Below are 24,808 nucleotides of genomic sequence, written 5' to 3'. Positions count from 1 at the left end.
ACTTCACTCCCTTTCCTGTGCTTCCTTTCTAGGTCCTGGGGTGGCCGGAGCTGCCCTGACCTGGCCCAGGACCTGGGCAGCACCAGCAATGTCAGCCTTAAGGTAAGAGAGAATCCCAAGAGGTGGGAAAGGAGTGGGGTCAGAAGCTCTGGGAGGGGCTGGGCTGGCCCTGAGAACCCTGACTTACAAGTCAGGCACCTGGAGTTCTCTAATCCTCTGCCACTGATTCACTGTGTGACCCTGCGCAGATCACTCCCCACATCAGTTTCTCTATCTGCAAAATGGGGACAATAATGCTGCTCAGAGTTGTGAGAAAGAAAGTCATAGATGTAGAACATCCAGCAAGGGTCTAGATGTTCTGGAAGCCTGAGCTTCCTAATGCTCAGGCCCTTTGGGAAGCCTGGAGGGCCAGTACCTGTACCCAGGAGCCCCCTTTCTACACTCCCTTGTCTCCTCTCTGGCCTCTTTTCCCCAATTCCTGACTTGCAACCCCAGGGGCAAAGCTGGGCTGGTGGTTTAACCTTCTGGGCACAGTTCCCCGTCTTCAGTGGACCTGAGGCATGGCTCGAGCAGTGACAGGGTGCCCTCTCTTTGGAGGAGCAGAAGGCCTCCTCGAGGTGGCTCAGCAGCCGTGTGTCTGTGGTCTAGAATACCATTCGTAATCACTCACATTTAATTGAGTACTCATTAGGTGCTGGTTACTCTGCATGGCTTATCTCATTCAGTCTTCACAGCACTCCCAGGAAGCAGGTACTGTTATTATCATACCCATTTTACACACAGGGACACTGAGATTGTGGCTAGGAAGTAGCTGATCTGTGATTTGAGCCTGGATTGCCTGGCTCCAGGCCCCCACATTAAGTCACGGTGCCCTCCTGTCTCTTGAGGTATTTAGCCCCTGGGGAGCAAGAGGCTGTACCTATTTCTCAAATGAGTAAATTGAGGTATTTGGGATCAAGGGCCCATGCAGAGAGAACTTTTGGTCCCAGACTCGGCTCCTCTGTTGCCAAGTACACAAGCCTGCTCCTGAGAATTCGTGGTTTGGGGAGCAGCGTCCATATGGGCCCGGGATCGCTGGCCCTCTCCCCTCCCTCCCACGGCCAGGCTGGGCCCCAAGGGAAGATAGTAGATGGAAGTTACTCACTTTCGGGGGAACCCTCTTCCCCGACTCCCTTATGGCCCAGGTACATCTCTATGCCCAGGTGCCTCCTCCCGGATGTGCTTTGCAATCTCAGGCTGTGAGGGTCCCAGGGATAGGGGAGGCATCTAAAAGCTCTCTGAAAGCTTGCAGGGGGCCGAGGCTCTAGACACTCATATCGTGCACATGCACGCAGCCTCTGATCCCCAAAGAAGCTGCTGCTAAAGGGCCAGAGGCCTGTGGATGCTTGGGAAGGTGGCAGTTGGCCTGAGAGTAGGGCTGTCACTGAGTGACTTTGGTCAAGTCAGTGTCCTCTCGGGGCCTCACTTCCCTCATAGGCAGAATGGGAGGGCGTGAGTGAAATACTGAGCGGCTTCCCAGAGCTCTGCCCTTTTGTCCAGTTCTCGTGCCGAGGAGGACCGTCCAGCATGTTGAGGGGCGCTGGGAGGGTAAGGAGAAGTGCTGTCACCAGTCGCCTGCCTCTCCTTTCCCTAGGCCCAATCCCACAGCTGCTCAGAATGGGACCTTCGGACAGGGAGCCGTGGTTCCTGGCTTTGGAGGAGACGACACAGCTCAGGGGAGCCCCATCAACCCCTGGGGCGCCTGCAGAGGCCAGCCGTGGGCAGTGCCTCTGACCTGGCCAACTACGCCTCCGTGGGACTGGAGAGCCCCTCATGCCCGGCACTAGCTCCTGGATGTGTGGAGCAAGGGACCCCAGGCTGCACTTGTCTGCAACCTCCGTACCCTACCCCAGGGGTTCCTGTGAGGCCTGAGCCACCCGGCAACCTGGGAAACCTGCTGCCCCGCCCAGCACCCTTCCCCACAGGAGAGGGGGCAAAGGGCGAGCCTGTCACACCGGGGCCAGTCCTGCCCGATCCAGCCCAGACCCTACACAAGTGTCCCTCTGCCAGGAGGACCCGCTACCACATCGCTATCACCCTCCAGGGCCACAGGCGGGCACCTGGGGAGGAGGGTGGAGAGCCTAAACCTGCCCAACCAGCTCTCCACCCCTGCGGCCCTGAGGAATCCAGGGGCTGGCAGGAGCCTCCCCAGGGGCCCCGCCCCATCACGGGGTGCCTGACAGACCAGCCCCAGGAGCCCCGGCTGAGAGCCCCACCGCATCAGGAGGTCACAGCCCAGCAGCAGGAGCACCAGGCCCGCTGGACGCCCGGCTCCCCACACGGACGGTGAGTAGACATCAGGCCCCACATGGGGCGATGATGGGAGGGGAAACTGGCCTGGCTGCCCACTTTTGGGTCTCTGCCTGGTGTCTGGGCTTTTCCAAACCAAGGCCCATTCATTTGGCTCCCCAGGCACGAGCTAACTCGGCCATCTTCTGCCCACTCAGCTCTCCCTCCTCTCTCTCCCCTCACCCACAGGCCACCTTGGGGGAACTGTTGCTGCTCTTCCCTGTCTGCCCGAGGAGAGGCAGAGCTTGTCATGGAGGGGTTGGGGAGAGTGACCTTCTCCTCAGTGATACCCCACCACAGACTCAGTCTAGGAATAGGTGCCCAGCCAAAGTGCTGGGTGTCCTGGGACCAGCAGTTTAACCTCTCTGGGCCTTGAGTTGTTGAGTAGATTTGGTAGCTGGAGGTGAGGAAGGAGGAGGTGGTCACAGGACGTGCTTTGAACTCCAGGGATCTGGGCCACCCAAATAGCAGGAATGCTTATCATTAATGCGGCAGTCGCGGCGATAATGACCCCACCTGGCTCTGGGGTGGCGACCTCAGGAACAGGCACAAGGTTCCCAATCCTTGGTGTTTATTTGCATTAAAATGACTCCCCTGGATCTGCCTCATAGGCCCAAAGGGGGAAGGATGGGTCCCCTGAAACTCACTGAGGAGGGGTGATGTCTTGAGGGTCACCAGGAAGGGGCACTGGGGCTCAAATAGGGCTCTGAAAAGTTCCTAATGATGATGGTGGTGGCTGTTATTTATGGCTTTTTTTTTAAAAATTTATTTATTTGGCAGAGAGAGAGATGGGCACAAGCAGGGGGAGTGGCAAGCAGAGGGAGAAGGAGAAGCAGGCTCCCTGCTGACTAGGGACCACCCCCCACCCCCATGCAATACAGGACTTGATCCCAGGACCCCAGGATCACGATATGAGCCAAAGGCAGACACTGAATTGACCAAGCCACCCAGATGCCCCATAGCTTGTTTTCTAAGCTTAATTCTTATTTTTAAAATTTTACTGTTTTAAAAGATTTATTTATCTTAGAGAAAGAGAGAGAGAGAGCATTCTAGCATAGGAGGGAGGGGGAGAGGGTGAAAGAGAGAGAGACTCTCAAGCAGACTTCCTACTGGGCACAGAGCTTGAGCCCATGACCCTGAGATCATGATCTGAGTCAAAACCAAGAGTCAGACACTTAACCGACTATACCACCTAGATGCCCCGTAAGCATAATTCTTTTAAATCCTCAGAAAGCCCCATGAAGCGGGACTAATCTTTTTGACTGCCTTCACCGCAATAGGGAAACTAAGGCTCAGGGAAATCACATCACTTGCCCAAAGTCAAGTAGAAAGTGAAGGGGTCGGAACTTGAACCTGGGTGCCTGTGCTTTAACCACTGCTTCCACCTGCCTCTCCCAGAGGACTTGCTGGCCTTCTGCCGTCCATGCAGGGTTGACTGGTTGCTGTACAGGGTTTTCAGTGACCCCATGGAAGTGGGTTTGGCAGCTTCAGAAGCGCCCAGGCCCCTGAGCAGGAGTCGTGGGCAGGGTAACTCGTCCTGTGGTAAGGGAGGGGGAGAGGTGGGACCCTGGGTGGCCCAGCTCAGGCACCGCAGCTGGGAGAGAAGGACTTGGGAGAGAGGGAAGGTACGCGGAGGAGGCAAGCCTTAGAGAGGAGAAGGAAGAAGCAGCAGGTTTAGCTGAGGGGACTAGGGCTCTCCCTGCCACTCCCTGGCTATTTTGGGACCAGGTAGCTAATGACAGACTCTGGTTGGAGGCTAGAGAAGCAGGAAGCCGACCTCTGGGGATACCAGACCTCTGTGACCCCTTTCTGGGGGAAGCATTCCCTGGGTCAGGACTGGCAGATGTTGGGGTAGGGGCAGGGAGGTGGGACACAGTCGGGGCGGCATGCGGGGCTGTGTAAGACATATATGCATTCATGGGTGGCTGTGTTGAGTGTAGGCAGATTTCCCGAGCAGGGAGGAGGGCTGTGAGTTGACCGTGTGTATTGTGAACATGGGCACATGTCACTGTGTCTGTGTGTTTCTGTGTGTGTGTGTGTGTGTGTGTCTGATGCGTGTGTCCACTGTGTCTCTGAGTGTGTGTAACGCTGTGTGTCTGACCGTGTCTGTCTGTGTAAGTGTGTAGGTCTGTTTTTGTGCCCGTGGGACCCGGTGGGTCTGTGCTGGTGTCTGTCTGGGTGTCAGTATGTGTCTGTGTGACGCAGCATGCGTTTGTGGGCCTGTGGACTGGTTTGGCCTAGTTTGGGGGTGACTCACAGGTAAGCGGGGAGAACCCAGGACTTGTTCGGTTAGACCAGGCTCTTTCCCACACTCCCCCCGCCCCCTCCTCAGCCTCTCCCTTTCCCGGCCCCACACACCTTGTTTGGAGGTCACAGTCAGCCTGCCAACAGATCCATTTCTGGTCTGGGGCCCTGAAGAAGAGAGGGCTCTGGGGCTGAAGACTTCTGCTAGCCTCGGAGGCATCCTGGGCCATGGGAGTGTGTTGTGTCTTCAGAGCAAGGATGAAAGGGGGCAGCTATGGGCAGGTAGATTCCAGCACAGTTAGAAGAACACTCTAGCAGTCATGACTGTCCAGGGATAGGACAGATGCTGTCAGATGGTGACTTCTGTATCCCCAGAAGTGTGCAAGCAGAAGCCAATGACCACATGTTTATGGAATGAGTGACTGTCCCGGCTGTTGTTCAGGGGCTGGGCTGGCTTGAGAAAGGCGTGGAATTTTGATTGCTGGGAGGTCATTTACAGTATCTGATCTGATGACCAATGGCTTCCTTTGAAGCTGTTCTCTTGTTGCTTTGCCAAAATCGATGTGGTTCTTGTTTTTACATCAGGTTCTTTGGACCGCAGACTCCTAGAACACCGCCTTTGGGTGAACCAAACCAGGGCCCAGCACATCACCTAACACAATTAGCCCTGAATGAATGAATGAATGAATGAGTCAATCAATCAATCAGTGACTTAGAACCCAGGCTCGGCTACTTAATAGCCTCAGGGGCAGGGAATCTCAGGGAAATCCTAGTTATTATTGCAGAAGTAAAGAGGAAACTCAGTGGGGGGCTCAATGGGAATCCCAACAAGAAGGCCATGGTTCTGTTGGAAGAAAAGGGGCTCCTTAGTGAGGATGGGAGAGGGTCGTAGCCTCAGGCAAAGGGCCCTGATCTAGGGTCTCAGGTGTCTGGCTGTGCCCTGCTCTCAGGAATTCTGTTCTGGGGAAAGGTCTGGGATTCATGTCAGTTCCCTCCCTTCCCCAATATGCCACTCAGACCCTATCATAGCTCCCAAGGTTTCTGGAGTCAAGTCAGGCTTCCCTGGGCCTCAGCCCCTTTCATCTCTGTTCCTCATAAAACCTGAGTCATTGCTAGGGCCACAGAGCAGGATCAAAGTTCTGGGTTCCACTGGCTTCTCAGGCGAGAAGAAGATAGAGATGGGGGAGGGAAGTTGGGGGTAGGGGTGCATTTCTGGTCTTAGCTTCCCTTAAAATGGCCTGGGGGCTGCCTCTTGGGTCCTTGGGATCTGAGAATAGGATTGTCCTGGTCAGCACAGCCTGGAAGTGGGAGTGGGGGCTGGGTGATCCCTCCAGGACTACTGTGACCCCCCTTAAAAGTAAATCTCTAAACCACAGAGCTTGGTTCACCAGATACTTATATTAGGGAGTTTAGTATGGTGGTCAAGTGCTTAGGGTTGGGTTCAAGTCTTGCCTCTGCCACTGTGTGATTCTGGGTAAGTTTCTTAACCTCTCTGAGCCTTCTTTGTCCTCATCTGCAAAATGGGAATGTTTGTTTATAATTGATTCTTTGAGGTATCAAACGCATGGGATTCTTTTAAAGATTCAGAAGGACAATGACTATTAAGCAGTTAGCAAGGTGCCTGGCCCATGAAGCTTGAAGGGGAGAAGTGGCTGTGGCCCAAGGTCATCCAGTTAGTAAATGACAGGGTCAGGGGAAACTTAGCTTTGCCAGAGGCCGTAGCCCATCTTTCCTTTCCTTCCTTTATCATGGCCAGGAACAGGGTCAGAACAGTTGCCCGGTTTTCTAGTTTTTGGTTTCCGGAGGGCTAGATCCAGGGCTCCTTGGGTAGAGTCACAACCCCACCCATATGCTTTTTTGCTCTCTCCCTTCTCTCTCCTTCCAGGCTCAGGCCTCAGCTTCACCCCTTGAAGGACCCTGGCATTGGGGATCATCTGAAAGTGGGGAGATGGTGGGAAAGCTGGGAGTATCACGCCCATTTTACAGATGAAGAAACAAATGTCCAAAAAGTCCAATGGGTTGCCTGGGGTGACCAAGCCTGAGCTTGGCAGGGGTCGTTACTCTGCACTGCCGAGAGCCACCCTCATCACCCCCTGACCCTGTCTCTCTTCTTCCCGGCACCATCTGCAGGGAGCTGGAGCACAGTGAGCCAAGGACACCTCAAGACAGGTCGCCGGGGCCCAACATGGAGGAGGCAGGTGGGCCCCTGGCTCAGGCTGAGACTCCCGTGGTAAGCACCACGCTGACATGGCGGCGGCCGCCCCCTGCCCACGAAGAAATGAGACACCGTTTTCATAAGGTGTCCCTGGTGTCGGGGGCGCAGACAGAAGCCCCCCGGGAGGAGGTGTTTGAGCACAGCCACTGTCGAGAGGAAGTCAATGGCTTTGTGACACGGGAAGAAACGACTATAAATTACCAGGGACCCCGGGATGGGGCCGGCTCCAAGAGCTGTCAGAGCCACGGGCCCATCTTTTCCAAGAAATACACACTACTCCCCAAGGAGAAAAGGCGAGTGGGAAGGCTGAAGGAGGCTATAGACCAGGGTGATGGCAGCACCCCCGAGCCCAGGACTGAGCCACCACACCTGGGAGCCATGGCCAGGAATGAGATTTTGGTGCCCCTGCCTGGGCCCCGTGAACCAAGCCCCCACCCAGGTGTAAGTCTCATCAGTGGGAGCCCCCGGAGCCTCGAAGAGCGTCGGGTGACACGCACCGTGCAGACCACCGTGGTGGTGGGAGGGCACATGGAGCGACAGGTGAACAGCTCTGTGACCGTGGGGCCGGTGCTGTCGGGCGAGGCCCCGCCGAGGGGCCGCAAAGTTGTTCGTACTGTGCGGGCAGTGGTGGTGAGTCCCGAGGCCGAGGGCTCACCCAGCCTCAGCCAAGCCCGGGAGCTGCTAAGTAGCCTTGTGCCTGCTGAGCGTAGCCCTGCCGCCAGCCGGCTTCCCAGGCCCACGGCTGTTGTGCCAAGGAGTCCGGGTCTGGGCAGTGCAGGGGGCGCAGGCTTAGGGCAGCTGCCTGAGACAGGGACAGCAGAGCCAAAGGACAAAGCTGCTCTGGTCCCTGTGGGCATCCCAGAGGATGTCCACCCACCTTGGAACCAGGATGTCCCTGCAGCTCGCCCAGACCAAGACCAGAGCAGAGCCCCTGATGCCAGAGCCCATGAGGTCCCAAGGAATCAGGGAGCCTCCAGGCTCCCCCAGCCCCCTCTCCAGATTTCCCAGGGCCAGGCACTGTCACCTTCCTCTCCTAGACGCCAGACCCCTACCCCCTCCCTGGACCCAGTCTGCCCCTCGGAGCAGCCTGTGGTGCCCACTCACCCCAGGACCCAGCTCACTGTCAAGTCCAGGGGACCCCAGGCACTACACTCTGTGAAAAGGGAAGGGCTCACGGATCCCTCTGCTGTCCCCATCCTGCCCAAGGTGAAGAGCGAGGTGGCTGTTACAGTCCCTGGACAGCCTCTTGCTCCATCCTCTACAAGAAGGAAGGCTGTCTCCAGCTCAGGAGGGCTTTCTGCTCCCTCCTCCCCACCGAATAAGTTTGTTGAAGACTCTAAAAATGTCCCTAACTTCTCCCTTACCCAGGAAGAGGTAGCGCAGGGCCTTGGGGTCCATGCCAACCCATCCCTAGCCCAGAAAGAGGTTGTACAGGGTCCTGGTGTTCCTGCTGCCTCACCCCCCAAGCCCGCCCAGGTTGTCCAAGCCCCAGAAGGCAGCCCTCACACCCAAAAAGAGGTTGTCCATAGTACTAAAGACAGTCTTGCTTCTTCTCTCAGCAAGGACGAGGCTGTTCGAGGCCTGACTGCTTCCTCTTTCCCATCCCCACAAAAGGATGAGGTTGTTGAGGGCTCCGAGGTGAGTCCCACCTCATCTCCCACCCAGAAAGAGGTTGTCCAGGATCCCAGTGCTTCTGCTACCCCATTTTCCACCCAGAAGGGGATTATCCCGGATGCTGTTGTTCTCCCTGCCCCCTCCTCAGGGGGCGAGGTGTCCCCCAGCACCGAAGCCCCTCCTGCCCTGGTGCTGATGGTAGCAGAGGCCAGCCCGGAGTCCCGGCTTGTCCCTGACTCTACTGAGGGCGAGATGGTCCCAGAGACATCCCTGGAGGAGGTGGCCCTGGCTGCCGACCTAGAGATTTTCCTGGATACGCTGCGGAGCATGGAGCCCCCTGAGATCCTCCGCACTCATCGGCTGCCACGAGCCCCCCGCTCCTCCTACCTGGCCATGTACGCTACGCTGCCCGCCATCGAGGAGGACCAGCCTGGACCATGGGTGCTGGGACCCAGCCTCCAGGAGGCACCCACACTAGAAGGGAAAGAGGAGGAGGAGGAAGAGGAGGAAGAGGAGGAGGAAGAACCAGAGAATCCCTACCTGAGCGATGATGAGAAGCTCCAGCGCAGGCAGGAGAAAGCTGGGCCCAGGCCCTCCTGGGACTCTCGCCCTGTGAGGCCCCCCCAGGTCTCTCGTTCTCCTCTGGAGATGATGAAGAAACATGTAGCAGATGCCAAGGGTGTCCCCTCAGCGCTGGGGCCAGACTGGCCAGCAGGGAGCAGGCCCACTTCCCGTCTCGGAGGCAGCCTTCTCTTCGGTGGGCTGGTGGCTACCCCCCAGGAGGGCCCCGCCTCAGAACCACTGGGTACAAAACTATCTGCCCTGCCGCCCCACGGGACACCGGGACTCAGGAAAGTGCCAGGACAGCTGCCCCTGCTCTGCAGCGAAAGGTCACCGTTGGAGAAGCCTGCTTGTGCCTGGCCTCCGGAGGGTTGGGTGAGTGAGGCCTTGGATGAGCAAGGTGGTGGGGGCGGGGGGGGGACAGCTGGACTCACCTGGGGCAGGGTTTGAATGGTATCAGGACCGGAACACTAGGAAGAGAGTCTCGAGAAGCCAGAGCCTTGAGTCTGATGTCTGGTTTAGTGTGATCTTATACAAGCGACATCCTTCTGGGCCTCAGTTTCCCTATTCACACAGCGGAAGGCTTGCACTGTGGAGCTCAAAGGGCTTGGTGGCTCTGATCTCTTGGAAGCTGGGGGAAAGGAGTGATAGGCACCCACACCCCTGGGATGGGGTGATGAGCCCCCTGGAGGTTGGTGACATCCTCTGTGGACCAGTGGAGTGGAGGCCAGTAGGGAACATGTGGGATCCTTGGAATGACAGATTATGGGGAGGCAGTAAGGCGGCCACACCATAAGACTTTTTATCACCTCCCTCCATGCCAGAGCCCAGCATTAAAGACCCAGGGCAAGTTGAACATCAGACCTGGAAAGGTAAGGGGGGAACGCCATGTGGGGGTGGGTGGGGGGAAGGCTGTGGCGGGCAGCAGGGGGCCAGGATCTGGGGATGGGGCCTGAGGATTCCCTCTGTGTCCTCTCTAGATGATCCTCTTCTCAGAGCCTGGCTGCCAAGGCAGCCGCAGGGAGGTGTGGGAAGACATCGCCGACACTTCCGGATGGGCCCACGTGGCCTCCGTAAGGGTAGTTCGAGGCTGGTGAGTGCGGACTGCCAGGACGAGGCAGGGGGCTGCTTGTGGACCTGGGGGATGCCAGGGTGGTGAGATGTGCCTAGGCCAACCTAGCTGAAACCCCTTCAGCCACTCTGCTTTGTGGCTACACCCTCTCCCTGCCGGTGACCCTGGGTCTCTGTGCCCACAGCTGGGTGCTCTACGAAGAGCCCGAGTTCCAGGGCCAGAAGCTGGTCGTGGCTGAAGGAATGGTGGATTTAGGAGCTCCAGAGTCTGTGTGGAGTACTCAAGGCATCGGTTCCCTGAGGCGAGTTGTCCGGGTGAGTGGCTGGGAGTGGACACCAGATGCTGCCCCGTCTTCCCCAGGCCCCAGCCCTTGAGGACGGGGACAGCCTCAGGTGCCTGGAGTTGGAATAGCCAGGAGAGCTCACATGGTTGAGGAGCCTGAAGGGAGCTCACTATGGACTCGCCTGTAGAGTCCTGATCTCAGAGCTCCACCTGGGGAAGAAAGGAGTTCTGGGGTGCTTGACCTGCCTTGGGGAGGCAGGAGGCAGACAGAGGCCAAGTCCCAGCTTGGGAAAGCAGCCTGGGGAAATTGGAGCTGGCTTGAAGGGTCTCGTGAGAGCAACAGAAACGTTGGGAGTGGCTGCAGGAGCCAGCCCCCCTGCCCTGGGCTTGGGATCTCAGGCCCAAGGTCAGATCCAGGGTGCCACGGATGTTTGTTCATTTGCTCACAGATGCTGGTTAATGTCTGCTGTGTACCAGGCACCATGCCAGGCAGCGGGTGGGCGGGGGAGACCTGCTCTCTGCCCTGTCAGACTCATGGTCAAGCTAGGGTATGAGGGTGGGACCTGAGGCAGGAAAGCCATATAATCAGATTAGGGATTCATAAACATCCCTCTGGCTGTGGGGAGGAGAAATCTGGGACTCAGGAAGACCAGGCAGGGCTGTGATTTCCAGGTGAGGGGCACCTCTGAATTTGGAGGGAGAAATGCGTGGTTTGAACAGGCCCAGTCAATATTATAGTTCCATATCTGTAAAGTGGGGGAAAAAACAAAATAATTTTTGTAACACAGATGTACAGACTACCGAAATTAAGCTTGACAAAACTGTCTTGGCCAGTAGGGAGACACAGAAGAGAAAGCCCAACCCTAAAAGCAGGGCCTATCACACTTTTTTTTTTTTTTTTTTTTTTAAATTAAAGCATGAGCACCTCCAAGACAGAGCTGTTGCAATCCTCCCAGTAAGAGGGCGAGAGCGGACGAGTCTTAACCAGGGCAGTGGCCCAGCTATGCAAAGGAGGAGATGGTTTTGAAAGCCTCTCCAGAAACACACAAATGTTTGTGGACGATTTATTGTGAGCTTCTCACAATAAACGCATCTTCATGTAGGAGGTTATGAGGTAGAAGAGAAAAAAATGAGAGCTTTGAAGTCGGGCGGACCTGGTTTCATTTCATTCATTCAGCGTGGACTGGGCTCCTCGTGTGTGCCAGGCACGTGGGAGGGGTTGGTTGCAACATTGAACACACACTCCATAGGTCTGTTCTGTGCTCTGCTACGTCCGGGCTGGGTGCCCGCAGGCAGGCCGCCCAACTGCACGGATCCTCACTTTCCTAGCCTGTGAGTGAAGTAAGAGTGCCCGCTGGGAGGGCCGGCTGAGATGGAGTAGGACATGCCCTTTCCATGGTGCCTTGCCCTCAGCAGATGCTTCATAAGCGTTTGCTGAAGGAGCAAGGGAATGAAATGGTCTTAGCGGGAAAGAAACACCCAGAATGCAGAGAGCATCCGCTGCTGCCTGGGATGAGATGCAGGTAGAAGCCAGTGTGGACTAGAGCAGGAATGGTTTACAAAGGAAGAGCCGAAGTTAGACCTCAGGTGACAGCTGTCCATTCCCCTTCTCTCTGGGTTGGATTTTCAGGCTACCCAGAAGCAAGGTGAATGGCATGGCACTTGGCAGGCTCCCACTGGGAACTTTGGTCACAGGTACCAAAGGTTCAGTGCCAAAGAGAGGGCTTTGGTCTCAGGCTTGTCTGGCCAACCTTGCAGAGAACACCCCAGTCACCCTCCTGGCTTCTGTGGAGATGGCCACGGAGGTCTCCCAGAAGCGCCCTGGGACCCTGGCTGGACAGGCTTGGGGAAAGCTGTTAGGGGCGGGGTGGGGGGTCGTCTCTGAGGGGGGCTATTTACATACCCTTTTCCACCTCTGTCTTGCAGGACTACGTTACCCCAGAGATCATCTTGTACTCTGAGGAGGGCCTCCAGGGGGAGCAAGTGAAGCTAATGGATGCCTTGGAGGACTCCCAGGGCCTGGACAGGCCCCTGCAGGTGGCATCCGCCACTGTCTCTGCAGGACTGTGAGTCTGGGCAATTGTGGAATCCCTTCCTTTAACATTCATTGTGCAGCGTGCTGTGGACACAGAGCTGATAGGACACACTCCTTCCCTCGGGCAGTACTTTACTGGAGGGGACAGGCAAGTAAGAAGGCGGTGGTGATCAGAATTCTGGGATGGGGGAGCACAGAAAAGCACCAAACCAGTCTGAAGTCAGAGAAGCCTTCCTGGAGGAAGAGACATCTCAGCTGGGATGAGTGGGCCACAGGAGAATCTTAGCATAAGGAGAGCAGGGCAGGAGGGATTGCCCTTGTTTTGTTCACCACTGTCTCCCTGATGCCTGAAGCAGGGGCTGGCATGGGGTAGATTCCCCTAAATATTTGTTAATTGTGTGGGGAAGAGTATATCTAGCAGAAGGAATAGCACCTGCAAAGGCCCAGAGGCGAGAGAACTAAGCCTCGAAAGTTCAGTCTGGCCCAAGAAAGCAGAAGGTGAGGAGATGTGAGGAGTCAGGAAGGGAGACATAGCAAAGGGCCTCTGTGCAGCTGGACTATATTATGGGGCTAATAGGGAACTACTGGGGGTCCCTAAGCAGGTATGTGTGCTGGAAAGAACTCTCCAGCTGTGTGAAATTAGCGCCAGGCCAGAGGAAGGGGGCAGATGGAGTGGCTACTGCAAGAGATTATGGAGGTCTGAATTGTCCTTCCACATAGTCTTGATGGGGGCTTCTTCCCCCCCCTCAACCTTTCCCCCATCACCAATCTGTGTCCCTGGGTCTCTGGGGTACAGCTGTCTCTCTTCCTCTCCCCCCAGGTGGCTGCTCTACCCCAAGCCCTACTTTGAAGACACTCCCTGCATCCTGGAGCCTGGAGAGTACCTCACCTCAGAGGCCTGGGGTGCCTTGGACCCTACGGTGGGCTCCTTGAAGCCCATGAGACTGGTAAGGAGCAAGTGGTCACAAGTTACCTTGCCCTGCAGGTTGTGGGGAAGAGGCAGGGCCTGGGGGGTCTCCTGCTAAGAATGGGATTGAGGAGAGGGGGAATTAGCCCAACAGCTGGGGCAGAGGGAAGACAGGGGGTTGGCCATTCTTAGGGATCTCAGGACCAAGTAAATCCTGGGTTACCCGTCCTCCCTCTTCTTCCTCTACCTCTGGTTTGGTGTCTAAGCTCTGTCTCCTCTGCAGGGCTGCCCAAATGTGGAGAAGCCAGGGGAGCCCAAGGTAAGAGTCTGGGCTGCGGGGTGGAAGAGGGCCTTTGGGTGGGGTGTGTGGGATTTGCAGGTGGCTAACACAGCCTGGACCGGAAGACAGGGGAGGAGAGTGCGGGGGAACGGAAGCTGGGTTTGGGAAGGTGGAATCTTACGGGCTCGCTGGAAACTGGCTTTTGATGCAAGAAGCAGGTCAGAGGTCAGAGAAAAGAAACAGGAGTTACCTAAGAGAATGGAGCTCAGTGAGAGTGGGAGGACTTAGCTCTGGGCTAACTAAGGCAGGGCCTCCCTGGCTGGCTGGGTCTGTTTCAGTCCAGATGGCTCCCCAGTGCCCTCACACCACCCGCTTTTCCCCAGGTTGTGGTTTATGAAGCCACAGGCTTTCAGGGCCAGAGCTGGGAAGTGAGCAGAGACATCTACAACCTTCAGCAGCCAGAGGACAGCCAGAGCCCCCACCTGGCCTCTGTGGGGTCCCTGCGGGTTCTTGGGGGCTGGTGAGGACTCAGAACCTTTCCTCCTACTTCATCCTCCCCTCTGGCCTCTACAGTGGGGGCTGGGGAATGGCCCCGGCTGCATAGGGGAGGGGGGCAGCTGTCTTACACAGCCATGGGCCTTCCATGACCAAGTCTGTTTGTCCTTCCGCCTTCCCCCAGCTGGGTGGGCTACCAGAAGGCAGGCTTCCGGGGCCACCAGTACCTGCTGGAGGAGGGGGAATATGCTGATTGGTCACACTGGGGAGGCTATGACGAGGCGCTGACCTCCCTGCGGGTCATCCGGACGGTAAGCAAGAACAATTGGGCCATCTCTCTGCCTGTGGCCACAGCCAGATGCCCCCCACCCTTGCCCCCAGTACAGTCTGTTGAAGGAAGAGTTTGTGCCATCTTTCCCAGTTCTCCAGAGCGCCTGGAAGTGTTCCCTGAGGTCTAGCCTCTTGCCTTTCTGCTGTTTTTTTCCCAAGCCATACTGATCGCCTCACTCCAAAATCCCCTGGTGGGCTGCGTCCCCGAGGTCTGGGCACTCCCGGGGGTTTCCGTGGGTGGGCAGGAGAGATCTGACTATCCCTGGGGCCCAGGACTTTGGGGACCCGGCCGTGGTGCTGTTTGAGGCCATGGACTTCGAGGGGCATGGAGTGGAAGTGAGAGAGGCATTGCCGGACGTGGAGCTGGCGCGACACGGCCCCCATACGCAGGCCATCCACGTGCTCAGCGGCGTGTGAGTGACCCGGGCTCCGGGAGCGCGGCGGGCCAGGATCGGGTCCCGCGGAGGAGCCGACCCCGCCCCGCTGACCCGCGCCCCGCCCTCCCTGCAGGTGGGTGGCCTATGAGAAGGTGGGCTTCTCCGGGGAGCAGTACGTGCTGGAGAAGGGCGTGTACCGCAACTGCGACGACTGGGGCACCGGCAACAGCGCCCTCGCCTCGCTGCAGCCGGTCCTGCAGGTGCGAGCCAGCCGCGCTGGGCGGGGCCCTGGGGGCGGGGACTTGGGTCTTGGGGAGGAGCCCACTGATGGGGGGCGGGGCTGGAAGGGGTGGGCTTGGAGCGCGGGGCGGGGCCTCTGGAACCGGGGAGCTACCCGAGAGCTGTGAAAAGGGTCGGGAAACTGAGGCTAGAGGCTGGTACCCTCCCTAAGTCTCGAAACTTTGGGCCCTCCTTTAGGTCGGCGAGCACAATCTGCACTTTGTCTCAAAGGTAAGGAGCTGGTGGGGGCCATGTCTCCTCTTCCCATTCTCTCTGTCCCACTGCATCGCCCTCCATTCTCCTCTCTTCGTGTCTCTGCCTGCAGATTCAGCTTTTCTCCGGCCCCGACTTCTTGGGCGACCACATCTCCTTCGAGGATGACCAGGCCTCCCTGTCCGCCTCCTTCCAGGCCCAGTCCTGCCGAGTCCACGGGGGCAGGTGAGGACATGGGGAGAGGGTAGAAGTGGGGCCCACTTGCCCAGAGCACTTAACTCAGCTTGGAAATCCAGGCTGTAGGAGGGTCTTTCTGTGAAATGATTTTTCCTCCTCGAGATTAGCTATTCTGTCCCGAATCATTCAATCTTAAAGCAAAATAAAGTTTTGGTGTTTTTTTTTTTTTTTTTAAAGATTTTGTTTATTTATTTGACAGAGAGAGAGAGAGAGTCACCAGAGAGAGGGGGAAGCAGGCTCCCTGCTGACCCGCTGAGCGGAGAGCCTGATGCGGGGCTCAATCCCAGGACCCTGAGATTATGACCTGAGCCAAAGGCAGAGGCTTAACCCACTGAGCCATCCAGGCGCCCCAAAGCAAAATAAAGTTTTAATGGAAAACATAAAACTTGTAGATAGTATAGCATAAAGAACCCCAATCTTGTTTCATCTATCTCTCTGCCTTTTTTTTTTCTAGTGGAACATTTTAAAATCCCCTGACCCAACATAAAATTGCACAAGCAAATACTTAAATATATATCTCTAAAAAGAAAGGACCTTCCCGGGATGCCTGGGTGGCTCAGTGGGTTAAAGCCTCTGCCTTCAGCTTGGGTCATGATCCCAGGGTCCTGGGATCAAGACCCCCACATCAGGCTCTCTGCTCAGCAGGGAGCCTGCTTCCCCCACTCTCTCTCTCTGCCTGCCTCTCTGCCTACTTCTGATCTGTCAAATAAATAAATAAATAAAATCTTTAAAAAAAAAAAAAAGGACCTTTCTTGGGACACCTGGGTGGCTCAGAGGGTTAAAGCCTCTGTCTTCAGCTCAGGTCATGATCCCAGGGTCCTGGGATCGAGCCCCACATCAGGCCCCCCACCCCCCTGCCTACTTGTGATCTATGTAAAAAATAAATAAATAAATAAAATCTTTTCTTAAAAAAAAGGACCCTCCCCAACCCACACAGCTACAATTTATTATCACATCTAATAAAATTAACAGTAGTTTGTTAATATTACCTAATGTCCAGTCCATGTTCAGATTTCTCCCACTGTCTTTAAAAAAATGCCTTTGTGAAATGGGTTTGTTTTTCTCAGGATCCAAACAAGGTCCACACACTGCTTTTGGTCAATTTGATCTTTAATTTATAGTGGTTCTCTCCTTTCTTTTTGTTTTATACCATTTATTTGTTTAAAGAAACCCAATAGGGGGTGCCTGGGTGACTCGGTTGGTTAAGCCACAGACTCTTGGTTTTGGCTCACGTCATGATCTCAGGGTGGTGAGAGAGAGAGCCCCACAAGCCCAGTATCTGGTTCCATGCTGGGGATGGAGCCTACTTGAGATTCTCTCTCTTCTTCTGCATCCCTCCTTCTCTAAAAAAAAAAAAAAAAAAAAAGGAAAGAAAGAAAAGATAAGAAAACCAATAATTTGCCCTGTAAGTTTCCCTTCTTCTGAATTTGGCTTATTGCTTCCTTCTGGTGCCTTTTTCCCCTTTGTGTCCCGTATTTCCTATAAACTGGTAGGCCTGGACGCTTGATGAGGGTAAGCGTGTTTTGTTCCGTTGACAAGAAGACTGTATAGGTGGTACCTTGTACTTACTGCATTATGTCAGGCACATGCCTGGTTGTCCCACTTTTAATGATAATAAGATCTCTACATTGCGGGTACCTAGGTGGCTCAGTGGGTTAAGCCTCTGCCTTCAGCTCAGGTTTTGGTCTCAGCGGGAAGCCTGCTTTCCCTTTTTTCTCTGCCTGCCTCTCTGCCTACTTGTGATCTCTCTCTCTCTCTGTCAAATAAATAAATAAAATCTTTAAAAAAAAAATCTTAAAAAAATATCTCTACATTGTAAGATTTGCCATGTAAAAAAAATAAGATTTGCCATTTCTCTCTCATGTAGTGGTTTTATTATCCACTGATGATAATTGCCTAGACTCACTGTTTCTTTAGAGGTCACAAAATGATGATTTTAAGATTTTTGGTATTCCTTCTACATGTGTTAGCTGGAATACATCTATAAAGAACATTCCCCTTTCAACTATTTGTTTACCCAAAATAGTTTATACAAAAAAGGCAGTTTGATCCTTTGCCAAGGATCAATTTCTCTTGACCAATTTTCAGAATAATTTCTGGATTGGTGCCCTAGCAACCTCCAGAGCTGACTAGGGAAATATTTTTTTTAAAGTATTGTTATGAACTCATGGATTTATATGTAATTGAAATGCCTCCATCCACTGGAGTAACTAATTCTCTTGTGTGCCCTAATCATTCTGTCTTTGGCAGTTGGGAGCCCCTTCAAATTGTCTGCTTTTGATATGACTCCAGCAGTTTTTTTTATAACTTCCTTGTTTTTCTGGTACAATAAGATGCTCCAGGATAATTTTGTACATTTCTGCCTTAAACTTGAAATCAGTTATCTACCAAGGGATTCCAATTCCAGTGGTATTTATATGGAACCCAATAATACGAATATTACTACTAACTTTGAAAAGCATTGAATGCTGTTTGAGGTTTCTCTGTGGTTCTTTTTGTCCTCAGGACATTCACCAACATCCCACTTCAAAATATCGTTGTTAAGACATTTCAAATAATACTTCTCGTGTGTGTGGTTATGCCACCAACCATACTGGTATACGCTCAGGTTCCTTAATTTAATTTATTTAAATTTTTGGAATACTTTACATTTTTACCTATTTTTTTAAATTAAATAAAAAATTACAGTGTCCCTGTCTTAGCTTGGGCTGCTACAACAAAATATCATATTCTGGAAGACTTAAATAACGAGAATTTATTTTCTCACAGTTCTGGAGACGGGGAAGTGGGAGGTCAAGGTGCAGGCCCATTCTCAGCTCTTTGGGGAGGGCTCACTTCCTAGCTAGCAAAGAGCTGATTTGTTCCTATGTTCCCATGTGGTGGAGAAAGTGCTCCTGTGTCTTCCTTTCCTTTTTTTTTTTTTTTTAAAGATTTTATTTATTTATTTGACAGAGAGAGATCACAAGTAGGCAGAGAGGCAGACAGAGGGAGAGGGGGAAGCAGGCTCCCCACTGAGCGGAGAGCCCGACTCGGGGCTTGATCCCAGGACCCTGAGACCATGACCTGAGCCGAAGGCAGAGGCTCAACCCACTGAGCCACCCAGGTGCCCCTCCCCCTATTTTCTTACACAAAAAGATGTATACTCCAACCTGGCGAATATACTAGAGACCACGGAATCGTACACTTGAAAGAACGAATTTTATGCTATGCGGGTTCTATCACAGTTTTTCAAAAGGGAAGCATGCTACAGACACTGTTCTGCCCTTGTTTGTTTTCCCTTAACAGTGTGGAGATCTCTTTATATCCCTTTAAGAGCTCGTCCTCATTCCTTTTCACTGCTCTGTTATTATACTCTACATTCTTAGCGGGCTTTTGTTTTGTTTTATTTTTTGGTGGGCTTTTTTGGGGTGCAGAATAGCAGTTTATTAAGGCATGGGGACAGGACCTGTGGGTAGAGAAAGCTGCTGATCTATATTCTTAGTTTAATTGACTGTCCCCTCTTGATGGGCCTGTGGGCTGCCTCCCCACGGCCACGGCCAACAGCGCTGCACAAAGAATTTCGTGCAGGTGCCATCTCAGGTTTTTAAAGGTTTCAAGATTGCAAGAAATGGGATTGCTGAGTGACTGTACATAGAGCTTTGCTTCGTGTTGCCTGATTTTCCTCCCTAGAGGCCGTACGATTTTATGCAATCATTTCTGAAGTCTTTTTGTTTTTTTTTTTTTTAGATTATTTATTTATTTATTTGACAGACAGAGATCACTAGTAGGCAGAGCAGCAGGCAGAGAGAAAGGGAGAAGCAGCCTCCCCTCTGAGCAGAGAGCCTGATGCAGGGCTAGATCCCAGGACACTGAGATCATGACCTGAGCCGAAGGCAAGGGTTTAACCCCCTGAGCCACCCAGGTGCTCCATTATTTCTGAAGTCTTGACTTCAGTCTCTTGCTGCAGGGCCTGAACACCCTTGGCCTCTCATGGGCTTGGGGGCGTGGGGGTCACAATCAAGTCTGCCTCTACTCTGCTGCATGTCAGAGGGTCTGGCAGGCCAAGTACAGGATGGGCCAAGCTCAGATACCTACTCACATCCCCCCGTTCTTCCCCTTCCCCAGCTGGATCCTGTTCGATGAGAAGAACTTCGAGGGTGACCAGCACATTCTCTCCGAGGGCGAGTTCCCTACTCTCACGGCCATGGGCTGCCTAGCCTCCACGGTCCTGGGCTCTCTCCAGAAGGTACCCCTGGTGAGTCACCTTGTCTGGGTCCAGGCAGCCCCTGAGGCAGCGGGGGCTGCTGGGTGCCAAGTCTCTTCTCACTGTGGGTGAGGTTGCCAGAGCTTGGAGCCAGTCTTCGTCAGAACTGCCCAGGTTCCCCTGAGCCTCTGGCTTCAAAGGTAGTTTCCCTCACTAGAGATTTATGGAGGGCCCACCATGACAGGTCCTGGGGACGCTGAAATGAATCAGACCCAACCCTGCCTTCCTGGAACCCACAGCCATACTGACATAAAGAAGATTGCAGAGTGGTGTGTCCAGATCTAGAGGTGGTGTGGGGACAGGGGGGAGCAGCACTCGGGTGGGCTAGGGGCAGGGCCTGGAGCGCAGACTGGGGGTTCTGTGCAGGGAGGCCTACGGAGAGCCGGAGAGCCGGCTCTGCTGTGTGGGGAGGGTGGGTGGGTGGGGACGAGGCAGTAGGGCTGCTGCTCCCGTAGGCAGGAACAAATGATGATGTCCTGGACCAGGGAGGAGGTGGAGGGATGTGGCCCATCCACAGTAAGGAACCGGAGTCTGGAGGATAGGGTGGGCTGGCTGTGCCAGCACCGCGGAAGCTGACCGCGGAGCACAGACTGGCTCCATGCAGCATTTAACAGGCTTCCCCGGCATTAAGGCATTTAACCCCGTGAGGTTCGTTACTGCCATTATCTCCCTTCTCCAGATGTGCATCTGAGGCACAGGGAGGTCATGCGACTTGCTCCAGGCCACAAAGGTGGTAACAGGCAGAGCCGAGTTCTCCCAGAGGCAGCCCAGCTGCTGAGTCCAAGCCCCGCAAATATACACCGGGTTCTGAAGGCAGACAGATGTGGTTCTGAAGCCCAGCTCTAGGGACTTGAGCAAGGGGTTTAATCTTCTCCAAACTCAGTTTCCCTTCTTCTTTTTTTTTTTTTTTTAAATTATTTATTTATTTGACAGACAGAGATCACAAGTAGGCAGAGAGGCAGACAGAGAGAGAGGAAGGGAAACAGGCCCAGGTCCCAGGACCCTGGGATCATGACCTGAGCTGAAGCAGAGGCTTTAACCCACTGAGCCACCCAGGCACCCCGCTCAGTTTCCCTTCTGTTAAGCAGGGATGATAATATTAGCACCTACCTTAGAGAAATGTCAAAAAGTTGTAAAGAAATCAGGGAAAGCACGTAGTGCAGAATCCAGCCAGTGGTTAAGCCCTAAACACGTGAGAATTGCTGTAATTACTGCTGTCATCACTGTCCTTAGAAGTGGCATTCACTGGCACTGGGATGAGATTTGAGGGGGCGGTGGGGTTCCAGTCTGGCACCTGCTGCATCTGAGAGTCTGCGGGACACCCTGCCGCCAGTGTCCGGGAGTCCAGGGCCCTGTGGGGCGGAGCTCGGGAGGGAAGAGGGCCTGAAATGCGGATCTGAGAATTGGAGTATCTGGAATTGGGGGCCAAGGCAGGGGCCGGGGCTCTCTCGGCCTCAGCCCTTCTCCATGCCCCCACCCCCCGGCCCCAGCACTTTTCAGAGCCCTCCATTTTCCTGTATGGACTGGAGTGCTTCGAGGGGAAGGAGATTGAGCTGGACAGGGAGGTGCGCAGCCTACAAGCCGAGGGCTTCAACAACCACGTGCTGTCCGTGCGGATCAGCGGGGGCATGTGAGTGTGTTGAGGGGGCTCAAGGGTGGGGGCTGCCAGGGAGTGAGGGCTGGGTTCCTGGCCTCTTGTCCCTCCCTCTTTCCTTCCACTCCCCACCCCACAGCCAGGAGGGAGGGAGTGGGGTAGTGGGAGGAGGGCCTTGGACCCCCAGCCTGGATCCTCTAGGACCCTCCTTTGTCCTGCAAACCCCAAATCTACTTCCCGGCACCCCCTCCCCACACTTGGGACCCTAATACCAGGCAGAGAAGTCTCAGTGTGAGAGGAAAGGAGGTGGAGAATGTTCTGATATCTGTGCCTCCTCCTCTGTCTGTCTGTCTGTCTGTCTGTCTTCCTCTCTGCATCTCCGGCACCTGTGGGGCCCAGCTGGGTGCTGTGTGAGCACAGTGACTTCCGGGGCCGCCAGTGGTTGGTGGGCAGCTGCGAGATCACCAACTGGCTGACGTACAGCGGGACGCAGAGGGTGGGCTCCCTCTACCCCATCAGGCAGGTCAGTAGCACGTCGGCTCACACGTGCCCGTGCCGCTCTGTCGCGCCATGCCCTTCCCATGTTGCCCAAACTCAGCACTGGGGTACTTCTGTCACAATTTTGCCACATCGTTGTGCCTCTTCAAACATTATCTACTCAGTATTTTTTTCTAAACTGACTCACTTTTTGTTTTTCCTTTATCCTCCTTCTAAGGAGTGATACCCATAAAATCATGGGTGTGATGTATGTGTAGGATTTTTCTTTCATTGGCATTATAATAAATGCATTACCGTTAAATTTTTAGCAGTACGTTTATCCACTTAGGACTAAAAATCTCAGGTGCAGAGATTGCTTACAAACAAACAGAAAATCTTAGGAAAGAAATAAAATGGGGATAACACATGTGATGGAGTTGTCTTGAGGACTGAAAATAAATAATGTTTGCAAAGCCCTTAGAAGGGTACTCGTGTGGGTAAGCATTCAGCACCCGTTAGGTGCGGTTCTTCTGTTAGTGCCGTTGCCACAATTCAGGACCCCTGGCTGATCTGTGGCAGAGCCTGGTCTGATGTGTGACAACCAGGTGTCCGCCCCACCATGGCTCTTCAGCCCAGTGTGTGTGTGTGCATGTCCATGTGCCTACCTGCGTCTGTCCTGTTAGCAAACATGGGGTGTGGAGTCGGCTGGGGGGTGGTGGGCTGTGTGTGCATGGCTGTGTGTGTCCGTGTGTTTGTGGCTGCTGCAAACCTCTGCCCAACCACGGGGACCTGGGGCGTCTCTGCCAACATGTCCCCGAGCACGTGGCTGCAGGTGTCTGTGGTCACGGGTGTGCACCTCGGCTGCCCCTCTGATACCCATGTGTGAGAGAAGAAGGGGCTTAGAAGGAGGGGTTCTGGCAGGGAGGAGGGACTAGAGGGCTGGGGATCCTTGCGGCTCCCCAGCTGAGGGTGTCAGGGGCCCAGCTGGGAGCAGCCCTGCTGGGGGGGGCTCTCACTCTCAGCTTCTCTGCACCCCCCCCCCCAGCGCCGGGTTTATTTTCGCCTCTGGAATGCTGCCCTGAGGGGATTCCTGGCAGTGCCAGACCACGTAGAGGACATGAAGGCGGGCCGTGTGGTGGTCTCCGAGCCTCAAGCGGGAGGCAGCTGCGTCTGGTACTACGAGGATGGGCTACTGAAGAACCAGGTACCAGCTGAGGGGCTGGGAAGGGGACCCTAGAGCCCCAGGCCCTCGAAGGCTCCTTGTGTGGGGAAGTCCCAGCCGGTGGGGACCTGCCATCGGGCCAGAAAGACAGAGAGAGACACACACACCTGCCAGGACCCTGGGGAGGGGGAGACAGCAGGCTCTGCTCCCCTGGGCCGTTTGGGCTCTTCTCTGAGCCTCCCTTCCCCATCTGCAAAACAAGAGTGTAGAACCAGACACTTCTAAGGGAACTCCCAGCTCTGATATCCTGGGACAGAACTTGGATCCTATTAATAAAGATAGATTCACTCTGCAAACATTTCCTGAGCACCTACTATGAGCTAGGGGCCCGGAATAGAAATGACTCCTGCCTTCCAGAACTGACATCGTAGTGGGGAGAGACCGAAACCATTTAAATGAGTAAAACATCTCCATACGTTGGGGTGCAAGAGGTGCACTAGGGGAAAAAGAAATGAAAGGGGCTGGGAAGTGGCTGTAGCTCTGACAAGAGAGGGCCTTTCTAAGAAGGCAGCATGTGAGGGAGGCTGCCATGTCGGTGTCCGCAGGAAGCGCTCTCCTGGCAGAGGAAACAGCAGCAGCAAGGCCCTGAGGTGGGAACCCGCCTTGCAACAGGACCAGCCAGCTCACATCATGGGAGGGCTAGGGAGGGAAGTAGAAAGGTTATAGGGCTCTGGGTCTTTGTAGGCCACTGAAGGAGTTGCGCCTTTTATTTGAAACAAGAGAGAACCTGTGGCAGGTGCTGTGGTAAGCCCTTCCCACGAATGCCTTGTACGATCCTCAGAGGGCACAATGAGGCAGGTCTTGCCATACTCTCCATTTTATAGATGAGGAAACTAGAGCACAGAGAAGTTAAGTAACAGGCCGAAAGTCACACAGACAATAGTAGGTGAAAGCTTGTCTTATGCCAAGTCTTATGCTTTGGGAGTCAGTCATGAGGCTTCCTGGAGGAGCCATTTTTCCAGACCTTTCACGGTTTTTCACATTGAAGGCTTGCAGCAGCCAGCGTGCAGAGATTCCCATCCCCAGGGAACCCAGTGCTCAGAAGGATTAAGAGATTGACCCAGGGTCACAGTCCGTGAGAGCCAGGATTCAAAGCCGGGTGTGTGCTAAGGGTATGGGGTTTGGCGGAGTCACTGATGACCTCCTGGGGCCTCAGGTGGCCCCAACCATGAGCCTGCAGGTGATCGGGCCTCCCAGCACGGGCTCCAAGGCGGTGCTGTGGGCTGAGAGCCGCCTCCCCCGCCAGACGTGGAGCATCAGCGAATCGGGCCACATCTGCAGCCAGATGTTTGAAGGGCGGATCCTAGATGTGAAGGGTAAGGGGGCTGGTATGTGGGAGAAGGCACCTGAGGGGAGCTGTGGCCACTGGGGTCAAAAGAAGCATCTCCCCATATCTCCCTTCTTCTGCCAGGTGGCCGGGGCTACGACCGGGACCACGCGGTGCTGTGGGAGCTGGCCGAGGACCGGGCGTCCCAGATCTGGACCGTCCATGTGCTCTGACCGCCTCCCGTTCCCCAGCCCTGGAGGCTTTCCATGGGATGAAATATTTTTTGTAGATTTTGTTGTTGTTGTTGTTGTTGTAACATAAGCTGTTTTCTAATATGCTCCCAGGTATCTTCATCTTTGTGCACCTTGATATTTGGGGCTGGGGTGAGGATTTGTTCACCTGCCTCCTTTCCCACGTGTGTGCCCTACTTCTTTCCTCCCAGCCCTGGTTCCATGGCTCAGGTGTAAGGCCTCCCTCGGCCACCAGAGGGGGCCCTGGGCCCAGACAAACTGTGAGAGTGTTCACCTGACCTCAGA

The 24,808-nt window shown here is 54.6% G+C and overlaps 1 protein-coding gene across 1 annotated transcript; it reads left to right on the top strand.

The window, feature by feature from the left end:
• CRYBG2 (crystallin beta-gamma domain containing 2) lies at nucleotides 1–24,609 on the top strand. The gene is made up of 21 exons (XM_004741103.3): nucleotides 1–102; nucleotides 1,634–2,325; nucleotides 6,703–9,337; nucleotides 9,787–9,834; nucleotides 9,943–10,055; nucleotides 10,219–10,348; nucleotides 12,243–12,382; nucleotides 13,172–13,298; nucleotides 13,542–13,577; nucleotides 13,922–14,058; nucleotides 14,218–14,344; nucleotides 14,637–14,776; nucleotides 14,874–15,000; nucleotides 15,218–15,250; nucleotides 15,345–15,457; nucleotides 19,574–19,703; nucleotides 21,203–21,342; nucleotides 21,706–21,829; nucleotides 22,829–22,987; nucleotides 24,162–24,321; nucleotides 24,417–24,609. Exons 3-21 carry the CDS (start codon nucleotides 6,758–6,760, stop codon nucleotides 24,503–24,505), a joined length of 4,653 nt encoding a protein of 1,550 aa, XP_004741160.3. The 5' UTR covers nucleotides 1–102; nucleotides 1,634–2,325; nucleotides 6,703–6,757; the 3' UTR covers nucleotides 24,506–24,609.
• The last annotated feature ends 199 nt before the right edge of the window (nucleotides 24,610–24,808 follow it).

Source organism: Mustela putorius, unplaced genomic scaffold (genome assembly GCF_011764305.1).
Source record: "Mustela putorius furo isolate JIRA1106 unplaced genomic scaffold, ASM1176430v1.1 tig00003853_pilon_pilon_pilon, whole genome shotgun sequence".
NCBI lineage: Eukaryota > Metazoa > Chordata > Mammalia > Carnivora > Mustelidae > Mustela > Mustela putorius.
The sequence above is the reverse complement of the archived record's forward strand: the minus strand, read 5'-3'. Positions and strand labels throughout refer to the sequence as shown.

Bases quoted from the DNA above. Each gene is read 5' to 3' on its own strand.
- CRYBG2 (XM_004741103.3), top strand. From the start codon at position 6,758: ATGGAGGAGGCAGGTGGGCCCCTGGCTCAGGCTGAGACTCCCGTGGTA. The intron at 14,777-14,873 runs GTGAGTGACCCG...CCCTCCCTGCAG, and splicing joins ATCCACGTGCTCAGCGGCGT to GTGGGTGGCCTATGAGAAGG. The intron at 15,251-15,344 runs GTAAGGAGCTGG...CTCTGCCTGCAG, and splicing joins ATCTGCACTTTGTCTCAAAG to ATTCAGCTTTTCTCCGGCCC.